Source organism: Pinus tabuliformis, chromosome Q, assembly GCF_031772625.1.
Source record: "Pinus tabuliformis cultivar Carrire ecotype Pingquan chromosome Q, CPIR1, whole genome shotgun sequence".
Taxonomy (NCBI): Eukaryota; Viridiplantae; Streptophyta; class Pinopsida; order Pinales; family Pinaceae; genus Pinus; species Pinus tabuliformis.
In genome coordinates, this window is record NC_142296.1 from 1,209,444,925 (window position 1) to 1,209,463,313 (window position 18,389).

General features: G+C 40.4%; 1 protein-coding gene across 1 annotated transcript in view; it reads left to right on the plus strand.

Moving 5' to 3' along the window:
* The first annotated feature begins 319 nt into the window (after positions 1 to 319).
* LOC149224131 (uncharacterized) overlaps positions 320 to 18,389 on the plus strand; it is a 43,647-nt gene continuing 25,577 nt past the window's right edge. The window contains exons 1-2 of the mRNA XM_089386009.1: positions 320 to 910; positions 1,047 to 1,245. Of these exons, the coding sequence (XP_089242135.1) occupies positions 679 to 910; positions 1,047 to 1,245 (431 nt within the window). The 5' untranslated portion in view covers positions 320 to 678. The remainder of the gene's footprint in view (positions 911 to 1,046; positions 1,246 to 18,389) is intronic.

An 18,389-nucleotide genomic window follows, 5' to 3' on the forward strand; every position in this document is an offset into this window, starting at 1 on the left:
TGAAGTGTATACCTTTTAACCTTAAAGTTATTACCATGAATCAAATGTCTCGTTAAAAATTTAAACTAAAAACCTACTTTTTTTTTACAAAAAATATTTTTCGGCGAAGATCACATGAGACATCATTTGTCGACGCGTTTCGAACCAACCAGTGTGATTCATCGTCAAGACAAGTTGAAAAAACAGATCTAACTTCCTATTCATTTGAACTATCCCTCCTTCGGAAGAGATTGAGCTATCAAGAATTCAACAACCCATAAAACCCAAAATCCACGATAGTAGTATTGCTATTTTTATACAATAAACCTAGGCGGTATGACGCAGACTAGAAAATTTGCCCGAACATACTATACCATTATAAAATTCTGGCCAAACATATATACACAATCTACTAACCTAAATTTTTTATACACATTCATTCTTTAGCCCATTCATATACACTGCATGAGTATTCATATCCACTGCCCTCAGTATTCATAGCAGCAGTATAGTCCAGCGCCGAACAGAAGATGAGCCTACGCCGTGGACTGTCAAATTTGCCTACCATACAATTCCAAGTTCCAACATTCTACTGACCTAAAACGTCCATATATGAACATTCTTTAAGCATACTTATCACGACTAGCCTGAAAATTCATAGCAGCAATATTAGTCCAGCGGCGAACAGAAGGAAACGAAATGGAAGATCCTCAAGAAAACGGAATGGAAGACGGCCGAACAGCAGCAAACCGGCCAAATTGTGAGGAATGCGGAAAAAATCCCTGGAAATACAAGTGCCCGGGCTGTGGCTTGCGGTCATGTGGACTGCCCTGCGTGAAAGCTCACAAAGATCGCACTCAATGCACAGGCAAGCGAAACCGAGCTCAGTTTGTGCCCATATCCCAGTTCGATGACAATTGGCTCGTATCAGGTACCAGCCTTTGATCCTAAATCACAATTATTATGATAATATTGCATCTCAGTTTATGTATAATGATCTAGTTGTGATCAAAATAGAGGGGGTAATGAGTAACTTTTGTTTACTCATTTTTTTTTTCAATTATCAGATTACAACTTCTTGGAGGAAGCTTTGAGGATGAACGAAGCTGCCAAGCGGAGCCGAGCTCCTTTAGGTGACCTCAGGCGTTTTCCGAGCAGACCCAGGAAAGCCTTTCAAAACCAGGCCAGAAATCGCAGTACAAAACTTTTATTTCTTCCGAAGGGGATGTCCAAGAACGAAACCAATAGGTCTTATTACAATAAATGGTCAGTAAGTAAAGAGATCTTTTGCTTGTTATTGAAGTGTCCTGTATTGCGCAACTGGTTTTTGAATTCTGTGTCTGTGATTGGATTGTGTTACTGTATTTAGGTTTATGGGTAAATCTTATATTTCCATGGTTACTGAGTCAGTGCATTGGACGCAAATAGAGCAATCAATAATGTCCGTGTGTGTGAGATATAGTGGGAGTTCTCTTCCTTTTTTTACTTTAAATTTCTGGAAAATTTATGAACGGGTGAAGATCAGTGCGCGAGTGTAACGACATGCTTATTGAGCACTTACATTCTCATCATGGCTTGGGAGGTCTGCATTGGCCTTGTACCAATTTCTGCATATGTGCATATGAGATATAGAGCAAGATCGACAATTTTTTGTTCTAGCAGCCCCTAATGAAAGAACTAAAACCACATTGACAAAAAATGATTAGTCTATAGAGTACCCCTAGGCAGTGTTATCGGAAACGGCCCGCCTGATTGGTTTGGAGGCAAAAACGGTCGGATTCGGTGCTTTGGACCATTTTATGCTGGTCAGATATTAAACCAGCCTTTTCTTCACTGAACAGGCCAGTTCCGTACAATGTTGTATTGTGTGGCTAGGGGCCATGAAAACCTAAATTAAAAAAAATAAAAATAAATTAGGTCATTTGCTAACATAATATCTAACATACTAATGCTATTTAAAGAGATCCTCCCCCTCCATTGCACTTGCCCTAGTAATAAATGGTAATATTAAATTCTTGAAGTAAAACGATGAAAATTAAAAAGGGCCTCCTCTTCCATTGAAAGATAAAGGAGAGTGTAATCGAGGGGGAGGGTCCCTTTCATTTTCATCCTTTTACTCTCTCCATATGAAATCCAATAGAGGGTCTCAGGATGTTTGAAAGGTTTCAACCTCATTGGATTTCATATGGAGAAGGTAGAATTTTAGATCCCATTCAAAATTCAACAAACTTAACAGTTTTCAGGATTTTAGGATTGACAGGTTTCAACCTCATTTGATTTCATATGGAGAAAGTAGATTTTTAGATCCCATTCAAAATTCAACAGACTTAACAGTTTTCAGGGTTTTAGGATTGACAAGCAATGTTTCCATTGGATTCTGTCATGTATGAGTGAATAAAATTGGCATTTCATCAATAGCATGAAGCCCTCTATTTACCTTGTTATGTTCATGGCATTGATTGTTGAACTCCTCTTGCACGACCCTAGTAAAAATGTACCCTTCACTCGAGAAAAATCACTAATTTGGCACTTTAAGGTTTTTTTTTTTTGTTTCTTTAATGCTTAGAGGGTGATATCGATGATGAGGATCCCACTGTGTGCAGGATTTTGATGATATGTAGTTTTTTGTTGTAGCATGATTTTTTTTGGACTCTTGAGGCCATTTAAAGCCTCTTTGTTGTTATATTTTTGGTTCAAAGATGGATTGCACTTGATGCTATTTTTGTTAGATGTACCTTTACTTGCTATATACACTAGAAACTTTGCAATTTGTGTGTAATTGTTTGGATTCATATGGATGCACATGAATATATATGCCTTTTTCACAAAATTTGGATATTTTATGCATTTTTGGTCGACTGATTTTTTGGTCCAGTTTTTTTCCGCTTTCAGTCTAGATCACATTTTTGGGGTTGACTAGTTCAATGACTGGTCTGGTTTTGATAGCATTGCCCCCATGTTGCCTTGTTGGCTAGCCGAGTTAACTCATTCCCAAACTTGACTCTTTGATGGCAAGATAAATTCAAGAGAAGCAAGTTAGACCCACAAGCACACATGGGTTATTCATTGCCTAGTGAATCCTAATGGTAAGCGAATGGCAAAAATCATCGGCTTTAAATATAAATGCCAAAATGGAAAAAAATCCTTATTTTGAACAATATCTGCTACCAAGTTCTTACCCTTTTTTGCTTAGCTTGACTGTAACTCTTATAATCTAGCCTATTCGAATCGTTCATCAAGCCAATTCACCATTGCTCAAAATACTTGCAAATTGTAAATAAGAAAAGAAGAGAATCCACATACTAGGAGAGCATAGAGACTCTTTAACTTAGCTAGAACTTTTTTTTTGAAATTTAACAAGTTCTAGGATTATCTCTTCTTTGGTGCTAATAAGAAAATGACTTTTGCCTTATTTTGTTGGAAATTGATCTCATGCTGGTTTTTTGCTGAAAAAGGAAGCCTTTAATAGCAGTTGATATGCTATAAGCAATTTCTCAGACAAGCTACTGTTTCCCATTAGTAGTTATGCACAGATTTCCCCTGGGAACACTATGTACGCCACTGTGGGGAGGAGAATTTAATAGGGATAAATAAATAAGAAGACTTTCATAATCTACAAATGAGGTGTAAGTATGCAACTTCTAATACAATTGCACATGCAATTTTTTTGGAGTGGTACTCATACCACATGCTAATCTCCATGCTTTGCTAACTAAAATTTTACATCTAAGGATAGCTAGTGCCATCTATGATTCAACATGTTTCGATCTATAAGTTCCATTTGTCTTGCAGATGGCCCCCTCGTCATGTCTTAAGGCAAGTAATTTTTCATACTTCCAGTGACTGCATCATATTATATTATCACGTGCATGTTACTCATAATGTTTTTTTACATTGGGTCTTACCCACTATCGAAAAAACGGGGGGGGGGGGGGGGGTTCTTGGCTTTGAGCCCTTATTAGTACTTTTTCATATGTACAATGTTTACTTGAAATGCTAAGTACAAAATCAACCCCAATAGGCAATATATGGACAAAACATGAGCATAATAGAATAATATGTACATGTATAAGCAATTTCTCAGACAAGCCACCATTTCCCATTAGTAGTTATGCACAGATTTCCCTTGGGAACAACTATGTACGACACTGTGGGAGGAGAATTTAATAGGGATAAATAAACAAGAAGACTTTGATAATCTACAAATGAGGTGTAAGTATGCAACTTCTAATGCAATTGCACATGCAAAATTTTTGGAGTGGCACTCACACCACATCTTAATCTCCATGCTTTTCTAACTAAAATTTTACATCTAAGGATAGCGAGTGCCATCTACGATTCAACATGTTTCGACTTATATGTTCCATTTGTCTTGCAGATGACCCACCCGTCATGTCTTAAGGCAAGTAATTTTTCATACTTCTAGTGACTGCATCATATTATGTTATCATGTGCATGTTACTCATAATGTGTTTTCACATTGGGTCTTACCCACTACTGAAAAAAGGTGGCGGGGGGGGGGGGTGTCTTGGCCTTGAGCCCTTATTAGTATACCTTTTCATATGTATAATTTTTACTTGAAATGCTAAGTACAAAATCAACCTCAATAGGCAATATATGGACAAAACATGAGCATAATAGAATAACATGTACACATACAAGCAGACTAGGTTATTTTCAAGGGTGCTAAAGTGAGGTACTACATTTCCCTTAATATTGCAATTTCTTTCTCGTTGTCTATTGTCAATACAAGGCAAATGCATTCATTCTATACCAAGCTACCCCCAAATTCCCCCCCTCATATGGTGGATTGTGATTTTGTATAAAGGGTTCTGTACAACAAAATGTTGCATTATAATAGTCCATTTTGCATAAATTAACAATCCCAAAGAGATATAACATAAGAACATAAGATAAGGTCATTTTGTTAATGTTCAACAAATGACCACAAAAGTAGGTAAATGGGGCTTAAAGAGTACAACCAGTATGAACACTATGTGAGAATGCCAACACAACTACTAGAAAATGCTGAAAATAATACAAAGAAAGAAACCTACATAAATATAACATCGGGACATATGTATAAAATTGTGACAAAGGTACAATGATACAAAACACTAAGTGAGTTCATTCAAGACGAGAAAGATGGACAACCCAACTTAAGAACTTGTCAAGATAAAGAGAGTGAGAGAGAGAGATCAGGTGATGAGGCTGATGATGTCAAGGTCTTATGAGTTTGATGGTGTTAATTTTAGATAACAATGGTATGTTCTATGCTTAGCACAATTTACTTCAATGTTCCTTTAACAACCCAATAACAATTTCCAATTATTTCTAGTAGCAATCACATTGACAATAAATGCAGATAGAACATAAAACAAATGCAAAAGACAAGCCAAGACAAGAGGACACTAGATTTGGCGGATGCCAGGGAAAAACCCTTTGATCAAATCTTCATATTATTATTCAGTAGTTCAGCAGAGTGAGAGAAAGAGTACAAAAGTCAAATAGACTAGCCCAATACAAAGTCAAATCAGCCCTGTCAAATTATGCAGTCAACTGCAGTCAAACTTCAACCCTAAACAAAAAGTCAATGCTAGTCAAAACAACAGAAATTCTTCCTTGAAGCTACTCGGTGTTCCTTGGTCAAACTTGGTTTGATCAGGAGGATAAATTCAGCCCAAAATATCTTAGTCAAAGGAAGAGAAGACTGCTATAATTTTCTGCGGTCAAACAATTGATCTGAAAATGTGTTAAAATTGGCAACTAGGGCCAAACTCCATGTGGGTCACCTTATTCATGGCTGATAATATTTTTCCTAGATTCCTCTTGTCGAGAGGCGTAGGATTGATCTAAAGATCATCCGATTCCGATAAGTATTTATGGAAATATGAATTTATTTTGATTATTGACAAATTATCAAAGTCGGCCAACAACTTATGTAGGCTCAGATGCCCAACAGACACATCTATTCACCTTTAGCGTTTGGATATAAATACAGGATGACTCCTCCTCATTTGATTTCTCACTTCTCATCATATCTCTCTCTCTCTCCTGCGCAGAAAAAGAGTCTCTTCTCTCTCCTGCGCAAAAAGGCTCTCTCTCTCACCCGAGCCGAAACAGGTCGTTCAAAGTCTTAGACTGGTGCACGGCGAAGTCTTGGATTGATGCGCGGCGAAGTCTTGGATTGGTGCATGGCGAAGTCTTGGACTGGTGCACGACGAAGTCTTGGATTGGTGCAGGGCGAAGTCTTGGACTGCTGCGCGACGAAGTCTTGGACTGCTGTGCAGCGAAGTCTTGGACTGGTGCACGACAAAGTCTTGGACTGATGTGCGGCAAAGTCTTGGACTAGTGCACGACTAAGTCTTGGACTAGTGCACGACGAAGTCTTGGACTGATGCGCGGCGAAGTCTTGGATTGATGCGCGGCCGAACTCTTGGACTGGTGCACGATGAAGTCTTGGACTGATGCGCGGCGAAGTCTTGGACTGATGCGCGGTGAAGTCTTGGACTGGTGCACGACAAAGTCTTGGACTGATGTGCGGCGAAGTCTTGGACTAGTGCACGACGAAGTCTTGGACTGATGCGCGGTGAACGACTCACCGGTGGAGACTTGACAAGTTCAATTTAGGGTTTGCTGCCCTAGTTTAGGGCTATTTTAGGGTTTTGCTGTTGCTGATATAAATAAAATCTTTGTACTATTTCTCTCTACTGAATTATTGAAGATAAAAGAAGATTTGATCAAAGGGTTTCCCCATATTGGGGTTTGTCCCTGGCTAGCCGCCACATCTTGTGTCTCTTGTCTTGGCTTGTTTTCTGTTGATCGTTTAAATGTTCTATCTGCACTTTACTTAATGTACATGTGATTGCTAATCTGTGGGTAATAATAAGAAAGATAAATAAACTGCTCTAAGCATAGAACATACCATAACTTAACAAAATGAGATCTTAAATCAATACTAAGGTATTACAGACTCATGTGCAGGAATGCCTATATTACTTAGTGCAACAGATCGAAAAGATTGCGAATAATATAGACAATCAACAGTCAGAAAACATAACAGACACACACATCAACACAACAAATAATTAAGGAGTTCACCAGACTTCCTGGCTACGTCTTCTGGTCCAGCTTTCATTGTCAACCTCTATATTATGTCTTCAAGAGCAGATTATTACAAGTGTGAGCTCAAACCAAGTTTCAACACAACAGTGACAAAACAATAGGGATTTACTTGAAATCCTCAAGTCTACAAGAGTACACAGACTCTCCCTCTTGCTCTCTGTCTTCTGCTTTCTCTTGCTCTCTCTCTGTCTGAGCAACTGCTTCCTCTCTTGTTCTGTTATGGGATGGCTTTTTAAGCCTATCGGTGCTTGTCTGTTCGTCTCCCTTTTCAGGCTCTCTGGCTCCCGGCTGCTGTCCGTTCAAATCCTTGTTGAGCGTTAAACAATCATTGCAAAACGCTCTAAGGTAGGGTGGCCACCTGTTTTCCAACGGAAAGGACCGGGCGTGGGTGAAAATCCCAGAAAACACTCTTCTCTGTTTACATAGAGAAATACACAGAATACACTGAAAAACAGTGGAAAATCCGCCAAGGCCGGACTTCAAAAGATATTGAATCCGACCTATAATCCTATCGGGTCTGTTGTTGCATCGCTATCGCAAGTCGCAAGTTGCAGCGCCCATATGCCACGGTTTCCTTTGTATTTCGGTTTATAACGGAAATACAAAGAAATACATAGAATACATTGAAAAACCCGACAAAAACATTTTATCGGAACTCAAATTATATCAAGCCGCGTCTATAATTCCTTTCGGGTTCGGCTTTATCGCATGTTGCTTCACTTCCCTGATCTTCGATCGCCGATCGCTCCGATCGGCCTTATTGGCTATCGGCGCATCGCTATCGGCCCATCACATTGGCGTATCGCATGACCCGCGGTCCATTGGCATCACCCCTTGTGTTGTTGCGATGTGATAAATCGCAATCGCATATCGCTTAAGCCTCAAGCCCTCGGTAAGTCCTCCTTTGTGTTATAGCGATGCGATATTGTGAGTTGATCTGGACCATTGATCTGCGCGCTCGATCAATGGTCCTCATTAAATCGCGCTGATCGCTATCGCGATTTCCATAAGGCCGCCTCCGATATACTCCGCTGGCCTCTCCCGATTGCGATATCCCGATTCAATCTGGACCGTTGATCTGTCCGATCTAATGGCTCTGGTGCAGCGGCATTTGAACCTCCGATAGCTCTGTTTTCCACCATTCTTTCACTGTTTTCCCTTGAGATAATGTTTCCGATAGTTAATATACATGAAGACTTAGAGGTTTTAGGATCCATTTTGGATCAACAATAGTTAAACCTGAAGGCAACTTGCCCAAAATTCCTCGATTTTTGTGCCCAACAATGCGGCCTAGAGAAATCAAACCTTTGGCCCAAAAATCGAAGTCAAACTTAGTCAAATGCCCCTTGGTCAAACTTGCTCCTGAAGTCTGAAATTCGGCCTGTAATTTTTTGCCCAGAAAATCGTCCTCCTTGCCACACGTGTGAGAGAGAGAGAGAGGCTGCCCAAGCTGTACGAACCAATCTGATGAAGAGAGAGAAGAATGTGTGAGTGAATGATGTCCAAATGAGGTGTGAGGTCTCTTCTATTTATACACTTCGTTGTGGGTGAAGAGACACATCCATTGGGCTTCTTGAGCCTACATTAAGCTGAGGCTGACCTGAACAATTTGCATGTGAGGAAATAAATTCAAAATCACACTTCTGCTTGTCCGAATGAGATAATCTTTATATTAATCTTGTACCTCTCGAAAAGAGGAATCTAATGCAATCATCATCTCCGTCAAATGAGTTGTCCCAAGGTGGAATTTGGCCCTAGTTGCCAATTTTAACACTCTCTCTCAACTAAGGAGAATTCCACCTGCCAATGCCATATTGTCGTCATGTACCAACTCTGTTGGTTCTGCTCTGCTTTGCTGAACCATGAAGTAATAATGAAGAAGAATTGATTGAGAGTGAGTCACAAGACCTTACCACTTTCTACTGACAAAAGTCAGTCCAGAGGTAGAACCTCAAATGATCCCAGATCAAATTATTGAACACCATGCATCCTAGTCATAGGGAGTACAACAGTACACGATGCGTCCATTGGTACTGCTATCGCCCTTAACCACTTTTCCCAATTCATTGGCCAGATGAGAGGTACTTCCCATGAGTTTCGAACTCCATGGGTAGATGTATGCTTGGGGCATCAACAGGAGAAGGTGGACCACTCATCTTGCTCATATGCCATAGGAGAAGGTGAACCACTCATTCTATGCATATGTCAATCGTAGGGGAAGGTGAACCACTCACCCTACATACATGTGTCCGCAATCGTAGGGGAAGGTGAACCGCTCACCCTACACACATGTCAACCATCATGGGGTATCACAGGGGAAGGTGAATTACTCACCCTGTATATAGCGCACCACTAGGGGAAGGTGAACCACTCACCCTGTACATAGCGCACCTGTTAAAATTGGAAACTAGGGCCAAACTCCATGTGGGTCATCTTATTTATAGCAGCTGATATTCTTCTTGGATTCCTCTCATAGAGAGGTGTAGGATTGATCTAAAGATCATTCGATTCCGACATGTATTCATGGAGATATGAATTTATTTGTGTTATGTGACAATTCGTCAAGGTTGGCCAACAACCAATTTACCCCATCTTATCCTCAACGTTACACTATAAATAGAGGTGGCTTGCAAGTCATTTTAGGCACACCTCTTGTGATCTCTTCCTCAATACTTGTTTGGGTTTTGGTGGAAGGAGAAGTCCCTAAGAGAATATGTTGCCCTAGAGGAGATGCCCTAGCCCTAGACGCTTTCTAAAGAGACCTATACGCTGCCCTAGATTACAGTCATGAGACGTCTAGACGCAGTCATGGAGGATGATTATCACATTGAAGAGAGGCACCTACGCTGCCCTAAAGGAGGCTCTCCTACGCAGTCCTAGGAGAGGCTTTAACGCAGGTAAGGAGACGCCCTAATCACAGCCATGAAGGAGATCTAACCACAACAAATGATGCCCTAATCCGCTGTCCTAGAAGGCTCCCATACGCAGTCCTAAAGGAGAGACTTAGCCACATTTAAGGGTGCCCTAGTCACAACATTTAAGGGTGCCCTAGGCCGCAGTCAATAAGGGTTTTTATGCAGCAAAGGAGGCATGTATACACAGTAAAGGAAGAGGCCTTATCCATTGTTATGAAGAGGCCTTATCCGCAGCAAAGGGAGGGCTGATCAACAACCCTATACGCTGTAATAAGGAGGCCCTAATCCACTGGTAAAAAGGAGACCAGATCTGCTGTTCAAAGAGCCTCCTATCCACAGCTAGCCGCAGTCCAACAGTGAGTTCTAACCACAGTCCAAGCAAGGTGTCCTAGTTGCAATTCTGTTGTGCCCTAGCCGCAGTAGAAGGAACCATAATGCAACATGAAACAGGAATAGGTTAAGGGACTGTTTGAGCATCCCTTTTGCAACTGTGTGAGGGTGGTTTCTTCTTGTAAGAAGGCCGAGTTAAAAGGAGCAGTGGAACAAACCTGTTGGGGTATCATTGGAAGAACAAAGTATAATGTTTATGCTGCTACAGGAAAACTGTGTGTTAGGCCGCAGGCCATAACACCACAGTCAAGTATTTCGTATGGGTATTTGAGGGCTCAGATCATTAGCATAATATATGGAGCTGTCGTGTATAATACTGCTGAGATCTCAAGCTATTAGAGGGCTGTATGATGCTGCTGTAATATGAGATGGACAGAGCTATTGTCATGGGTTAGTATTACTGTGTTGAGGATTAGTCAGCTAGCAAGGTGCAACATGGTGATGGAATCACCTTGGAGAATCAGTTGAAGAATGAGGTCTGATAAGTATGCCTTCACCTGAGTTCAAAACTGTAGTCCTTGTCATCAAATCTACAACCTCATTGTGTCATCTTCATGGTGAAGATCTCTGATGTTTGATCTCTTATTTTGGCAAGTCAAAGTGTTGACTGCAAATATATATGTGCTATCTCTCTGTGTGCTGAACTATTGAAGAATATAAGAAGATTTGATCAAGGGTTTCCCCACATTGGGGTTTGTCCCTGGCTAGCACCACATCTTGTGTCCTCTTGTCTTGGCTTGTTTTCTGATGTTTATGTTTATGTTCTCTTTGCACCTTATCATCATGCTGATGTGATTGCTAATCTGGAATTGATATTGAGCTAAAATGGAAAAATTGAAGTAAATTGCTCTAAGCATAGAACATACCTAAAATTTAACAACACCGCTAAGGGAAGGTGAACCACTCACCCTATGGTTGCTCATAGCTCCAAGAAGTACCCCAAGCCCCCTAGAGCTCCTAGAGCTCAGTGTCCAACTCATGCGGGACCCTTATAGGAGGGTCTTTCCACGACTTGAAGTCTCTCTCAAAAGGCTAAGAATTTGACCTTCCCTAAGGGTATGTCTGCAACTTACTCTTCCGTCCTGATGTGATTTAGCCTTATTGCTCCCTGTTGTACCATATCCTGGATAAAGTGGTACCTGATATCAATGTGCTTGGAGCGGTTGTGGAACACGAGATTCTCTGAAAGGCGAATCCCACTTTGGTTGTCGCAGAAGATCATGGTGATATCCAACATGTGCTCAAATAGTTCATTGAAGAGCTTTCTCAACTTCACAACATGCCATACTAGCAACAATGTATTCGGCCTTGGCGGTGCTTAAGGCAATTGATTTCTGCTTCCTTCTCATCCAAGATATTGAAGCAGACCCCAAAGAGAAGAAACACCTAGATGTGCTCTTACGATCCACCACAATGCCAGCCTAGTCAACATTAGTATATCCATGTAGCCTCAAATTCCCGACAGTGTATCTCAAACCATAGTTGATTGTGCCACGGAGATATCTCAAGAGATTCTTGGCAGCAATCCAATGTATGTGATGAGGCTCGACCATAAATTGACTCATTGTATTCACAGCGAAGCATAGGGCCTCCACAGGTTGTCGATACTTAGAAGGATTTGCCAAATATGGGCCCAACAACTCTCCCACATAGCTTCTTGAAGTTGAGTTCCATCGAAGTAGACACAGACTTGCATTCCACCATCCCACATCTCTCGAGTAGCTTCACAATGTATTTTCCTTGAGAAAGGAAAATCTCACCTGGCTTTTGCCAGACCTCCAAGCCTAAGAAGTAGTGCATCAAACCTAGGTCCTTCATCTCGAATTTAGAAGCCAACTCCCTCTTGCATTGATAAATGAGAGGGTTTGCACCTATCATAAATAGATCATCCAGGCTTGGGTCAGCTTCACTCCTTGTAAAACCCAGCTTCATAAGATAGCTATCAATCCTCTCATACCAAGCCCTAGGGGCTTGCTTCAACCCATAGAGGGATTTCTTCAACCTGCATACATGTGTCTTTCGGTCTTGAACTTCGAACCCCTCAGGTTGCTCTACATAGACTTCCTCCTTAAGCGAGCCATGCAAGAAAGCAATTTTGACATCCATTTGGTGTAGGCTCCATCCTTGAGAGGCAGCAAGAGCAATGATGGATCAGATAGTGGTGTATCGGGCAACCAGTGCAAATATCTCGTCATAGTCCACTCCTTCCTTTTGAGAGAAGCCTCGAGCAACGAACCCGACCTTGAACTTTTCAACACTCCCATAAGCTCCATGTTTGATTTTGTAAAGCCATTTTGAAGTGACCAATGACTTGTCCTTAGGTCTAGGAACCACATCCTAGACATCATTCTTCATGATCGATTCATATTCCTCATTCATTGCATCCTTCCATACTTGGTGCTTCACGGCTTCTTCGAACATACATGGCTCAAATTGAACAATGGTACTCATAGCAGCTAAGTACCCTTGGTACCTATTCGGCTTCTTGCTTTCACGAAATGTCCCCCTTGGTGCAACATGTCTTTCAACATCTTCAAGAGTATCTTTGAGCCACAAAGGTCTTTTCCTTGAAGCAGAGGGCTCACTAGGAGGTGGATTAGTGGGATCCATCGAGCCTTCAACATCAGGGATTGGATCATGTGTCAGAGATTCATCCTTCTTTCCTGCATCATCATCATTGTCCTTCCTAGGGATAGGAAGATCTCTGACTTTCCCAAGGGCAGAATCTTCATTGAAGGTGACATCATGACTTATTTCCATTTCTCTTTGATTAGACACATAGATTCTATATGCCTTTGAAGTTTCACTGCAGCCCACAAAAGTTCCTTTCTTACCAGATGCATCTAGCTTGTTTCTTTTCTCTTTCGGCACATGAAAATATATGGGACAGCCAAAAATTCTAAAATGAGAAACATCAGGTTCCTTATCGGTGAAAGTCCAATGCTTGATGTGGGCACCTATTTTGAACATATACAACGGTGTTGGCAACTTCTCCCCATAAGAACTTCAGTAGGCCTTGGTCACGAAGCATAGCACGGTAGCTTCTATGATTGTTCGATTCTTGCTTTCGACAACTCCATTTTGCTCAGGAGTATATGCAGTAGTGGTCTCCCTCTTAATGGCGACTTCTCTACAATAGTCGTTGAATTCATTTGACTCATATTCGGTTCCATTATCAGTCCTCAATATTTTGATCTTCTTCCCTGTTTGATTCTCGACCAAGGCTTTCAAAGAGCAGAACCATTTGAACACTTCGTCCTTTTTCTTCAAGAAATAGATCAATGTTTTGCGAGAGAAGTCATTCACAAAAATTGCATAGTACAAGTATCCTCCCAAAGATGTTACGGGCAACATACCCGATAGATCAAAATGGACCATCGGTAGTTTGATTTGCACTAGAAGGGAATGTTCCCCTTGTATGTTTTCTAGCTGCACAACCTTGACAAACTCCATGATCTATGTTGAATTTGGGCATACCTGTGACCATCTTCCTTACATCAGGTAAGGCTTTGTAATGAAGGTGAGCAAATCTTCGATGCCATAATTCGGATTGAAGAGAAGTATCGCAAGTCATAGCTCCCAAAGGACTTCCTCCAACCTGATAGAGACCTTCAACCCTAAATCCAAGTGTAAATGCATCTTTCGGGTTCCTTTGCCAAACATGTACCTTCCCATCAACGAATGTCACCTTGAAACCTTTATCTTCCATCGCAGAAATAGATACCAGGTTCTTTTTCAAATCAGGTACATACAATACTTCTTGTAGATGAAGGGTTTGACCTTGATTTAAGTGAAGTGACAGTCCCAATCCCTTGTAGGTGGCATTGTCCCAAAGTATGATCTCCAAATTTGTCTTCTTTTCAACCAAATTTGAGAGGGCCTCCTTGTACCTAGTGAAGTGCCTCGAGGCAGTACTATCAATCAACTTGTGATCCAATGTATCCGGAGGAGAGGCAATGGTGAGGGCAGAAATAAGATAAAATTGTTTTTGCTTATCTGCAACATTAGTTTCCTCATCCCTAGAGTTTCTCGACCTTTTGGGAGGACGACCATTTCCATATCGAGTAGCGGGAGCATTCCTCTTTCCTTTGTTGTTGAACTTGTTGTTCCTTTGATTGCCATTGCCTTTGTAGTTGTTGTGGTTGTTGTTGTCATCATCCCTTGGAGTATCCTTCTTGTGAGGACACTCTCTAGCAAAGTCGCCAAACATGTTGCAATTGAAGCATCTTCCTTTTCTTCCTTCTTTGAATCCCGATTTAAATCCTTGACCTTTTCTTCTTGGACCAGCATTGTTCTTCCTTTTAGCATGAGTGGAGAAAGCGGTAGGATTATTTCCATTTGAGGGCTTATTTCTTTCCATCATCCTTATTTCTTGTTGAGTGCATCTAGCTAATAATTCATCAAAACCCAGAATCCTGTCATTGTTGAGGATGGTGGTGTTAAACACATCCCATTCTCTTGTAAGACTTCTAAGTGCAATAAGAGTGAGCTCCCTGTCACCAACAACTTCTCCAATAGATAGGAGATCATTCTTGATTTCGATAATCTTCATGAAGTAGGATTGAATGGACTCTCCTCTATCCATCTTGATGTCTTTCAACTTGTTTTTGAGAAAGAGGACTTGATTTGCATTGTTTACTTTGAACATCCCAACCAGCTTGTCATACATCTCTTTAGATGTTTCCAAATCAGAAATATAGGCAACCAAAGGTTTGTGGATGGAATCAACAATAATTTTCTCAGCTTTAACCTCACCTTTCTTGTACTTTGTTTTTGCAGCAGGGGGTGCATTTGAAGGAGGCTCCACCACTCTTCCTTTGACATAGTCCATAGCATCGTTCTCTTCCAAAGTCAAATCCAGAGACATCTTCCATGCATGATAGTTGGATTTGTCCTTAAGCTTGTCCTTGGATTTGAAGTATGATGCAGTCATCATTGAACCTAGCTCAAAATTCTTGTCCAACAACTTTCCTTAGTGATTGCTTTTCTCACTCTTGCTTGGGTTTTGTCTTCACCTGGGCTCTGATACCATGTTAATTTTAGATAACAGTGGTATGTTCTATGTTTAGCACAATTTACTTCAATGTTCCTTTATCAACCCAATAACAATTTCCAATTATTTCCAGTAGCAATCACATTAATCATAAATCACATTGACATTAAATGTAGATAGAAATAAAACAAATGCAAAAGACAAGACAAGACAAGAGGACACCAGATTTAGCGGATGGCAGGGAAAAACCCCAATCTAGGGAAAACCATTTGATCGAATCTTCTTATTATTATTCAATAGTTCAACAGAGAGAGAGAGAGAGTACAAAAGTCAAATAGACTAGCCCAATACAAAGTCAAATTAGCCCTGTCAAATTTTGTAGTCAACTGCAGTCAAACTTCAACCCTCACCAGAAAGGCAACGCTGGTCAAAACAACAAAAAATCTTCCTTGAGGTAGCTCGGTCTTCCTTGGTCAAACTTGGCCTGATTAGGAGGATAAATTTAACCTAAAACAACTCAATCAAACTCGGTCAAAGGAGAGAGAAAGCTGTTGTAATTTTTTGCAGTCAAACAACAGTAAAACTTGAAGTCACTGTAGGTCAACCAACCCATAATTCCTCGATTTTTGTGCCCAGCGATGCAACCTAGAGAAATCTAACCTTTGGCCCAAAAGCTGAAGTCAAACTCAGTGAAATGCCCCTTGGTCAACGCTGGTCAAACTTTCTCTTGAAGTTTGAAATTCGGCTTGTAATTTTCTGCCCAGAAAATCGTCCTCCTTGCCACACGTGTGAGAGAGAGAGAGAGGCTGCCCAAGATGTATGAAAAATATGATGAAGAGAGAGAAGAGTGTGTGAGTGAATGATGCCCAAATGAGGTGTGAGGTCTCTTCTATTTATACACTTCATTGTGGGTGAAGAGACACGTCCATTGGGCTTCTTGAGCCTACATTAAGGTGAGGCCGACTTGAACAATTTGCACATGTGAGGGAATAAATTCAAAATCACACGTCTGCTTGTTCGAATGAGATGATCTTTTTATCAATCTTGGACCTCTCGAAAAGAGGAATCCAATGCAATCATCATCTCCATCAAATGAGTTGCCCCAAGGTGGAATTTGGCCCTAGTTGCCAATTTTAACAGATGGTTAAGGGCAGGGGGATGAACTGGGCACTTGATCATTATGGAAGTCTTTTGGAACTATCGAGGAGCCTGACTGCACGATCTGAGGCTGATGTACTAAGAAGGGGTACTCCTAGCATCTAAAGTCGAAAAAAGGAAACTTTGAATGGATCTCTAGTTGCTCCTTTAGATATGGGAGATACTTTAATAGGCGGGAAGTGCTCTATGCTAGATCCATCTAGAGCTAATCTCTCTAATGTTATAAGAATGTGTGGCTTGATGTACAGATCGACACCCCTAAGCAGGTCTCAATAATATCGGGTGGTCTCCTAGAGTGGGAGGTTAAGGGGAAAGTTGGTGTCTCACCATTTTGCTGTTTGGTGCGCTCTAGGTCTCTGTCGTTAAATTTTCTAACCCTAGAACTTGAGAAATTATTTCCTAGTGATTTCCTTGTTGAAAATTAAATTTGTTACAACTCATAGAATAAAAAGCACACGCAAGGATTTTCGATTGGCAAAATGAAAATTATAGCGGAAGCAAATGAAACCAATTTCCACAACACACCAAAATATTTTTTCCCTTCAAATGAGCTTCCCAATTAAAATAATATCAAAATTTGTAAGGTTTCCCTTACTAGGAAAATGGCCCACTAAAAATAAATACATGTTATAGCAAAAGTTTTAGAATTTACTAGGCACTTGTACGACCTTCCAAATTTCCTTGAATGAAATCCCCGACCTATTGGCTTGTTGTATAAACCTGCATGATTCCTGTACGACTGCACATATGGTTACTGTATGGCCCACATGACTTGCAAACTCTCCTGCACTATACGACCTACATACGACTTGTTGTACGGATGTTGTTGTGCTACACTGTACAACTTGCGTGTGGCTGATCCCTTTGTTGCAATAATTTGCTTGCTGTTTTCTCTAGACCCGCTTGATGTCTGAAAGTCCTTTATCAACATTTCCGAGATTACTCAATGTCTCTCTCTTATGTCTTTCTTCTTCACTTAGCCTTTTGTTTATAATCTTGAGTTATTGGTTGAATCAATTAATCAATGATGACTAAGTCTTCATAACCTTAAACTCTCAATGAGATTGACTGTTGAGATTAAGCCACAATCCATAGTCAAGATCCATTTAATTCACTAATGTAAAACCCTTTAAATTTCATTAGATTAAACTCAGTTTTATAAAAAACAGTTCACTTTAATAATTCCTTTAAAAAGTGAATTTGCTAAGGTGAAGACTTTTGACGACTTCCACATGTTTGATACTTAGACCTGTGCAAAAGTACCCTTTTGAGCTACAAACATCAACATCTACTTGCCATTTGTTGCTCCAATATGACGGATCAATAGAGAAGTATGAGGTAATCGACTTGGTCATCCTAAGGTGGGGTAGGCATGTTGGAGCTAAGATTTGTGGCTGAAAATCTCCCTAATGAAAATGGCGAAGCATCTTTAGTCATATTAGTGGAAGAAAGTAGAGAGGGAGCTTCTAGAATAAAGACAATGATAGCATCTTCAGATCTCATAGTATAGGGGACATTGAAACATAAGGTGCATCTTTGTCTCGGGCTTCTGAAGGTGGCACATTTGGTAGATATGTAGTATCCCTTTTAATATTTTCGTAAAATTATTAGGGATTTTAATCCAGCAAAATTACTTCATGAACTTCATCCAAAATATCATGAAAATTACAAATATCAGCAATTACAAATATTTGCATATTCATCAAACTTAAGAAATTTTACAAAGATCTACTCCATAATTTCCTGAGAAAAGAATGCTCAGGTAGACAATAAACTGCAAATTCCAATTGCTTTATATATTTAATATTGAGAAGGGATTTACATCAAAT